The 9,602-nt window shown below is 35.8% G+C and overlaps 1 protein-coding gene across 6 annotated transcripts in view; it reads right to left on the minus strand.

Annotated features, from left to right (window-relative positions):
• Nucleotides 1-9,602, minus strand: part of LOC110093673 — a 162,018-nt gene that overhangs the window by 85,431 nt on the left and 66,985 nt on the right. For all 6 annotated transcript variants that reach the window (XM_028698830.1, XM_028698829.1, XM_020818633.2 and 3 more), the window contains one exon: nucleotides 5,748-5,811. In XM_028698830.1, coding sequence (XP_028554663.1) covers nucleotides 5,748-5,811 — 64 coding nt within the window. The remainder of the gene's footprint in view (nucleotides 1-5,747; nucleotides 5,812-9,602) is intronic.

Consider the following 9,602-nt stretch of genomic DNA (forward strand, 5'->3'; position numbering starts at 1 on the left):
TTTTAATTGGGAGTTAGGGGTTAGATAAATTTCACCTAAAGCTTTTCCCTAAGGTCGGGTTTACTACTTTCCATTGAAAGTTGGCAGGTAGTGAGTCTTACAACCAAGTTCTTATAAATGAGACTGTCGAGAGATTTTTTAATTTGATTGTTTGAGTGGACAGTAGTTATTTGACACCAGATCGTGGCTTTGATACTTCTCAGCAGTTGTTTCATACCTTAGCTTCTTTAGTAGTGTCTTCGATGTTTTATGCTTGTAGTTTTTTCATACTACAGCAATCTGTTACTCTACTTTAGCACTGTCATTTATTTGTTTCTACTTGCTTTTAACACTGTTGTTTTACTAGTTTTTTCAGTACTTTGCTCTACCTACAGTAGTTAGATTTATTATTTTTCAGTATTGATGCATTTATTTTCTCTCCATAGCACTTCTCTTGGAACTTTATCATATGCTTTTTCTAAATAAATAAATATCATATGTAGATCCACCTTATTTTCTCTATATTTCTCAATCAAACCTCTTAATAAATGTATGGCTTCCATAGTCGACGTACCCGTCATGAATCCAAATTGATTTTGAGAAACATCGGTATCACGCCGCAGCCTATGCTCCATAACTCGCTCCCATAGTTTTAAAGTATGACACATTAACTTAATACCTCTATAATTCGCACAATCTTGTGCATCACCTTTATTATTAAAAATAGGAATTAACACGCTCATTCTCCACTCATCTGGCATTTTTTTAGTCTTCAAAATAATATTAAAAAATTTAGTAAGCTATGAAATTCCTTCATCTCCTAAGCATTTCCACACCTTTATTGGAATATCATCAGGTCCAACAGCTTTTCCACCCTTCATTTTCTTTAAAGCCTCTCTAACTTCAGTTTTACTAATACGCCGATAAAAACATAAATCTTTATTTTCATTAAGGGTGCTAAGGTCACTATAGTCAATTTTATTTTTGCAATCTTCAGTAAAAAGTTTAGCAAAATATCTCATCCATCTTTGTTGAATATCATCTTCTAAGAAAAGTATTTTTTGATCTTCATCCTTAATACACTTCACTTGTATGTTGCAATATGTGAAAATAATTTTTTTATTATTATAAACATTCTCTGGCGAAGTGTGACATGCCATAAGCCATTAGTTCTCTTACAACATAAAGTGATACAACACATCTTTCAGCCCTGTTGTAGCTATAACCGTAACAAATTCCTTAGTAAAAATTATTTTCTATGCTTGAATTTTAGGACCCATAAGATGCTTTCTTCTAGAATTTGCTCATACTAGGAGATGTCCCCAATTCATTGAGTTTGTGAAGGCAATATATGGAATTTTTATTGGGTGTGGAGTGCGAACGTAGCTCTGTGTGTGTAAACCTATTGCTGGCCGCCATGTGGATTCCACCATTACCCCACCGATCTCTTCAGCACTTGATTTGTTTTACCTCGCGGCCCGATGACCCGAACTGCCTGAATAATCGAAAAAAAAAGAGCGGTAAAACATAGGGTTATATTTGATGGCGCTGGTTTTTTACCTCAGTTAAAATTTTTTTCTCGTAACCTGAAAGCTCAAAAAGCAGGAGGAAAGCGAAAGCTATGAAGAAGAAGATGGATACTGTGCTGGAAGACATCGAAGATTGGTCAGAGATGGAGGGTTTTACTCAAGAGTCACAGCCTAGAGGAGGAGATGTTTTGCAGCAGAATACCTAACATGAGTTGGATATATTATCGGTGAATATGATATGCATGTCGTGACTTCTTCAGTGTTTAATTGAATAATTTTCGTTTTAATTTTTATGTATTGGTGGTCAGGAGGCACCTAGGAACAGTTTGGTACCGATTCTAATTGGGAGGTACCGGTCGGTATCACTAGGTACCAATCGGTACCTATCGGTACCGATAGGTACCAATGCTATTGCGAATTCATGTGTATATTTCCAATGTTAAAGTCGAAGTGGTTCATTAGATTATCTTGTTTTTAGGTTTTCTGCAATAGTGAGGAGGCATATGAAATTTACTGCCACTACATGCACAATGTTGGTTTTAGTGTTCGTAAAGATCACCACTATTACTGGCCTAATTCGAGAAAGATAAGGCTCAAAGATTTTGTATGTTCGAAAGCTGGATTTAAGAAGGGCATTGACTTGAACACCAAATCAAAATACAGGAAATCAAATACTACGACTGGGTGTCCCGCGATGATTAGATTTTTAGTTGATCACGGTGGAGTACGGAAGGTTAAAAAATGCATTGTTTAGCCACAATCATGAGTTAGCAAGACCTGAAGATCAACATTTACTCAGATCACATAGGAATATTAGCGAAGAGAAAGCATTCGTTCTTAAATCAATGACGGACGCTGGGATTAGAACTATTGATGCATTCACATACCTAGCTGATGAAGTCAGGGGAAGGGAGTATGTAGGTTTTTCCAAAAGGGATGCATATAACTTTGTTCAGAAAGAGAAAAGAGGTAAGATTGAGACTGACGACACCAATTCCCTAATTGAACTTTTTAAAGATCGAGCAAATAGTGATAACATGTTTGTATGAGAAGTACAATATGATGAAGAGGACAGATTGATGATTTTTTTCTGGGCTGATGGTGTGGGAAGAATAGATTACGATTGCTTTAGAGATGTTATCATTGTTTATACCAGCTATAGACTGAACAAATATAATCTAGCTTGTGCACCTTTTGTTGGAATTAATAAGCATTGGCAGAATATTCTTTTGGGGGTTGCATTCCTGTCGGAGGAAATAATAGAATCATTTATATGGTTGTTTAGAACATTCTTGCGAATTATGGGAGATAAACATCCCATTACAATTTTTACTGACCAAGACCAGGCAATGTCTCAGGCAATAGAAATTGCATTACCTCAAACACGACATAGGCTATGCCAAAGGCACATCATCAAGAGGCTTCCATCCAAGTTGCATTTCTACAACAGCAACAACAAGGTTAGAGGTCTCATTTATAAATGTTTGAGCAAATGTGATTCAGAGGAGTTTAATAATAGTTGGACTGAAATGATAGAGGGGGGGGCTGAATTTGTATTTTAAAATTTCTTTTCACAAAAAAGTAAAATATCATAAACCAAAATCACACCACAAGAAAAATAAGTGCGAAAATTAAAGTGCGGAAGCAAGAAATAAAAACACAGAAATTTATAGTGGTCCGGTAAACTTGACCTACATTCACTCCCCGGAGGCGCCCTCCGAGTATTGCACTACACTCGTGACTCTCTTTTAGCCCCCAAAGCTAGGCGGAGAAGCCTTTACAAAGAACCTCTTTTTGCCACCCCGACAAGGCAGAGAACCTATCTCCTTTTGCTTCCTCCTGAAGCTAGCAGAGAACCACAATCAGAAGCTGAATCCTTACCTCTACCGACCCTTCCACGGACGAGAAACTCTAGACGAAGAAGAAGCAGAGCGATCCTTGAAGCAACACTTGTGAATCCCCTCATAAGCTCCCCCTCACAGGATCCTCTCTCTCTCTCTCTCTCTCTCTCTCTTTCTCTCCTCAAGGTCTTCTCAGGTCAAGGCAGCAGCAAAAGAATATTCAAAACGTTGAACAAGAGCTCTTAAATAGAAGAGCTTCAAAGGAGCTCATTAATTGCAAGTTGCCGACTATATCGTCCAGGACGATATGGAAATCGTCCTGGCCGATCAGTACAAATTCCATGAGATCGGCCAGAGCATCGCCCTGAATGCAAACTGGACGATTGAAAATTAGCTTGATCGTCCAGGACGATCTCACCATCATCCAGGCCTATCAGTTAAAATCAGAGGAAAATCGTCCAGAGCATCACCCCAAATTCAAGCTTTCCGATCCCTATCGTCCAGCACAACGCCCTGAATTTGTGCTGGCCGATATTTATCGTCCAGAAGTAACTAAGATTTTTGAATAGATCGTCCAGGACGATATGATCGTATCAATCATCCTTAATTACTTCCTTGATTGTTTGATCAATTAAGGCATAATTTGTGAATATCGTCCAGGCTGATCCAAGATTGTCCTGGCCGATTACCAAAAAATACATGATACCTTAATTGTTTATGGCGGCAATTTCTTTCTGTTTTGAGTTTATCGTCCAGGCCGATACACGTATCGTCCAGGCCGATTGGCTAATGACGGCTACCTTAATTAAGAACCCTTGATTAGATTTTCTGTTTTAAGCCCGATCGTCCAGGACGATGTAAATATCGTCCTGGCCGATATGAGAAAAAACAGAAACTCTAAGTCTCTCAAGTGTGCGTAGGGTTACATAGCATCAGTCTTTTTGAACATTACAAATAGACTCAAGAAGAGAAAAAGCAAATTACAGACTGACTCAACCCTAACCTACGCAATCTTGAACTAGCTTCGTTTGTTCGTCCGATCTTCGATTCCTAAAAAGTTAGAAGTAACAGGCAGTCCAAGATAATCAATAGTGTTTGTCAATCATCAAAACATAAGTTATAAAAATAGATTTGCAATATGATCAACTGAAAATCTAATCATCGCGGGACACCAAGTCCATGTATTTGAATTCCTATATTTTGATTTGGCGTTCAAGTCAATGCCCTTCTTAAATCCAGCTTTCAAACATACAAAATCCTTGAGCCTTATCTTTCTCGAATTAGGCCAGTAACAGTGGTGATCTTTACGAACACTAAAACCAACATTGTGCGCGTAATGGCAGTAAATTTCATATGCCTCTTTCTCACTATTGCAGACAACCTAAAAACAAGATAATCTAATGAACCACTTCGACTTTAACATTGGAAATAGACACACAACTTCGCAATAGCATTGGTACCTATCGGTACCGACAAGTACCGATCGGTACCTAGTGATACCGACCGGTACCTAGTGATACCGACCGGTACCTCCCAATTAGAATCGGTACCAAACTGTTCCTAGGTGCCGCCTGACCACCAATACGTAAAAATTAAAATGAAAATTATTTCAACTAAACACTGAAGAAGACACGACATGCATATCATATTTACCGATAATATATCAAACTTATGTTTGGTATTCTGCTGCAAAACATCTCCTCCATCTCCGACCAATCTTCGATGTCCTCCAGCACAGTATCCATCTTCATCTTCATAGCTTCCGCTCTCCTCCTACTTTCTGAGCTTTCATATTCTCCTTCACTATTACACTCTAATTTGACACTAGGGGAGTTAAAATGGGGTGTGACATATAAATCCCTCAATGAGAGTCAATCTTTGAAAGTGCATTATCCACCATCCAATTGATCAACAAAAAAAGACAGTTCCCTAGTATGAATACCAGTGCAGTCACTTTTTGTAGCACACACTCATAAAAATTAGTATGACACATGTTATTTAGATAGGTGTACTACTCTTTTAATGGCTTAACAAAATATATAGATGCTTAAATTAACAATGCTTGCTTTAATATTTTAGGAAATTTATGAGTAGTGACGATCATTAGTTAAGGTAAAAAAAGATCCTTCCATGGGAGAAAAAAACTTGTTTCTCATATCTAAGCAATACCTCAAGGTGATTTCTGCGATATATTAAAACCGAAGATGAATAATGCAAACATGAAGATGTTAATAATATGGAACTAAAAGAAGTAAATACAAGGTTATAGATGATTCATAGGGCTTATGGAGGACATAATAAAATTTTCAGAAGTCAGCAAAGGCACCAAATTAGTACATTTAAGTACAAGAGCTTCAACAAATATTAAGAGAGAACAATCTTCAAAATTATCTAGTACCTTCCCCCCCATATTCCATGTTTTCAAACGTGGCAAAAGATATTTCTGGTATTCCACAAGTTGCCTGCAGGATACAGTAAAAATTTAGTAAGAGCTGCAGAAACATCCAACCAACTTCCATTGTAACGTCATTATCTAATTTATTCTATCTCCCTCCTTAGATAGAGTTCTCTAAAGAAAGATTATAAACGTTCTATATATAGACCTACAAGACTGTCAAAAATGTAGTGATCAATTAATACCAAAGGGCAATGGAACATCCCCGAATAAGTTGGATGTTGAGCCTTTCCCTCAATTATCATAAAGTAAAAGTTTTTTAATCAGCAGTATTTTCGTACAAGGACAATAAAGCATGTAAACACAAGGAAAGCAACATAATGATGATGATGAGTGCGTATAAATAAACACAAATATTGCACAATCAATGTAGAGTATTGCTTGAGGCCAACGGCATATAAGCTGCATTCACATGCCTGCTATCCAAACCATCAACTTGAAATATATATATATATATATATATATCACGAGTTCCTCATGAAATTTGATTTGGAGTAAAAGACATTTCTCAAAAACAACAAGAGAGCTCTACATAAACAAAAATAAATATTGTCTTAATGAAAAATAATGATTTGAGTGTTTTCTTACAGCACAACAAGGTTTGTCATTTTGTTTTACAGAACCGTTTTGGAGTTAATATAGAACTATATTGTACTTTATAGATAGAACAAAAAATTATCATCTAACTTTTTCTATAAATGTCTTGTAGTTTATTTACTCTTGTTATTTATAAAAAAATTATCAATGTTTTGCTTATGCAAAAAAGAACACGTCAATCTTAAAATTATTTGTTTTCATATATATCCTATTTCTTTTTGAACATCTGTGTTGGGTTGAAATAATCTCTAAAGCACAGATCCAAATCATCCCAAACTAGGCTAATTAAGGCTCAATTAAACGATAGCTAGGCTTGGAGCAGATAGATTAAGGGTCAACCAAAAGATTGCTAGGCTGCACTAATAACACATTAAAGTGATTAGAGCCTACTCAAACGTGTATTAAACAAGGGAGGGTCGGCATATTGATAGATCAAAACGCACCTAATAGCTGGACCAGGTCAATTAAAAGACCCAAAACCAACTAATCATGACACCTCATTTTAACAACAAGAAGACACCTATGATTAATAACTGAAGATTAAAATAGACTTAATTGTGGTTCTAACCAACACAACTTCAACTAGAAAGATAACCTGAAAGCCCACAAACCGATGTAAGCTTAATGAATAAAAAAAAATACTCAATGAGATGAATTTGTTCAATGATCCATTGTTGAATTTCTCCTGATAAGGAAAGTAGATACAACCAAAGTTGATTTCCATGAATTCCGGTGACACCCAACAGATGGATTGAGAGCATCATGTTAACCTGATGATTTAATTAAGCATAAGCTAAGCAAGATTACCCTATTAACCTGATAGCCTCTAGCCCCTTACTCCCAATAAGAAAAGCAACCAATCTGCTGCAGGATCTCCCTGCTCATAAGTAAATCAAAATAAAAAATTATAAAATAGATCCCAGCTTTACATGCATAGCCATACAACAGCTTTCATAGTCTTACATGACTGAGTTATTTCAATAAGCTTTTCAAAGAGGATTGTGAGAATACAATGGGCTTTAGTAACCTTAGCACATTAAATGAAAATAAAATTTTTTTATTTTTATCGACGTATTAGTAAAACTAAAGTAATAAAAGATTTACAAAAAATAAAGTATGAAAAACCAGATGGACCTGATGATAGTCCAATAGAGGTGAAGAAATGCTTAGTATAAGAAGGAATTTCATGGTTTATCAAACTTTTTATTTTTATTTTGAAGACTAAAAGGATATCAGATTAAAGGGGTGTGTTGGGTAATATTTTTAAGAATAAAGGTGATGCACAATAGTATGTGAATTATAAAGGAATTAAGAAAATGTGTCAAACATTAAAATTAGGGGAGAGTTTTTGAGCATAGGTTGCGACATTATACTAATGTTTATCAAAACGAATTTGGATTCATGCAGGGTAGGTCAACTATGAAAGTTATGCATTTATTGAGATGTTTGATGGAGAAGTACTATAAAGAGAACAAGGAGAATCAACATAAGATATTTATTAATTTAGAGAAAGCATATGATAAAATTTCAAAAGAAGTACCCTAGAGAGCTCTACAAAAGAAAGGAGTTGATAATACTTATATTCAAGTCATTAAAGATATATGCAATTATGCATAAGTTGTTAATTGTGTTCAAGCATGAGGTGGTTTGACAAAGTATTTTCCTGTTTCAGTTGAATTACATCAAGGATCAACTTTAAGCTCATATCTTTTTGGTTTAGTCATGGATGTTCTTACTAAACATTTGCAAGATGTTGTATCCCGGTGTATGCTTTTAGCTGATGATATTCTTCTTGTTGATAAAATTAAAGAGGGAGTTAAAGCAAAACTTGAATTATAGAGGTCAACCTTAGAGTTTAAAATTTTCATTTAAGTGGATCTAAAACTGAATACATGGGGTGTAATTTAAATAGTATGAGATCTAGTGGGGGGATAGTGACTATGGGCGATCAAGTCATTAAAAATAGTATGTTTTTAATATCTCGACTCTACAACAACAACATCAAGCCTTTATCCCACTACGTGAGATCGGCTACATGAATCCTTTTTCTCCATTGTGTCCTATTAAAAATCAAATTCTCTTTTAAATCTAATAAAGAAAGGTCATTCCTAACATTTTCTAACCAAGTCTTTTTAGGTCTACCCCTACCTTTCTTAACATAAGTCAAATCTAATACCTCTACTCTCCTAACCGAGTCATCGGAAGGCCGCCGTTTTATGTAACCAAACCATCTAAGGCGACTCTCTCTAATCTTATCTTCTACTGGAGCTACTCCAACCTTTTCACGTATATGCTCATTTCTTATCTTATCTCTAAGGGTAAAGCCACTCATCCACCTGAGCATCCTCATCTCTGCCACACTTAACTTAGTATTATGCTTCTCTTTTAATGGCCAACATTCGGCACCATCAAGCATTGCCGGCCTCACTACCATCTTATAGAATTTTCCCTTAAGTTTGAGGGGTACATTTTTATCACATAACAAGCCCGATGCATTCCTCCACTTCAACCATCCAACATGAATTCTGCTGATAATATCCCCATCTATTTCACCATCACTCTGAACAATAGATCCAAGATATCTAAAACGTGTACTCTTATTTATAACTTGATCGCCCAGAGTCACAATCCCCTCACTAGGCCTATTACTACTAAAATTACACTCCATATATTCCGTTTTAGATCTAATCAAACAAAAACCTTTAGACTCTAAGATTGACCTCCATAATTCAAGTTTACCTTCAACTCCCTATCTAGTCTTATCAACAAGAAGAATATCATCAGCAAAAAGCATACACCAAGGTACATCCGCTTGCAAATGTCTTGTGAGAACATCCATGACTAAAGCAAAAAGATATGGGCTTAAGGCTGATCCTTGATGTAACCCAACCGAAATAGGGAAATACTTGGTCAATCCACCTTGTGTTTGAACACAAGTAATAGCTCCTGCATACATATCTTTAATGATTTGAATATAAGCATTATTAACTCCTTTCTTTTCAAGAACTCTCCATAGCACTTCTCTTGGAACTTTATCATATGCTTTTTCTAAATCAATAAATATCATATGTAGATCATCCTTATTTTCTCTATATTTCTCCATCAAACCTCTTAATAAATGTATGGCTTCCATAGTCGACCTACCCGGCATGAATCCAAATTGATTTTGAGAAACATTAGTATCACACCACAACCTATGCT

The sequence above is a fragment of the Dendrobium catenatum genome, unplaced genomic scaffold, assembly GCF_001605985.2.
Source record: "Dendrobium catenatum unplaced genomic scaffold, ASM160598v2 fragScaff_scaffold_1157, whole genome shotgun sequence".
Lineage (NCBI taxonomy): Eukaryota > Viridiplantae > Streptophyta > Magnoliopsida > Asparagales > Orchidaceae > Dendrobium > Dendrobium catenatum.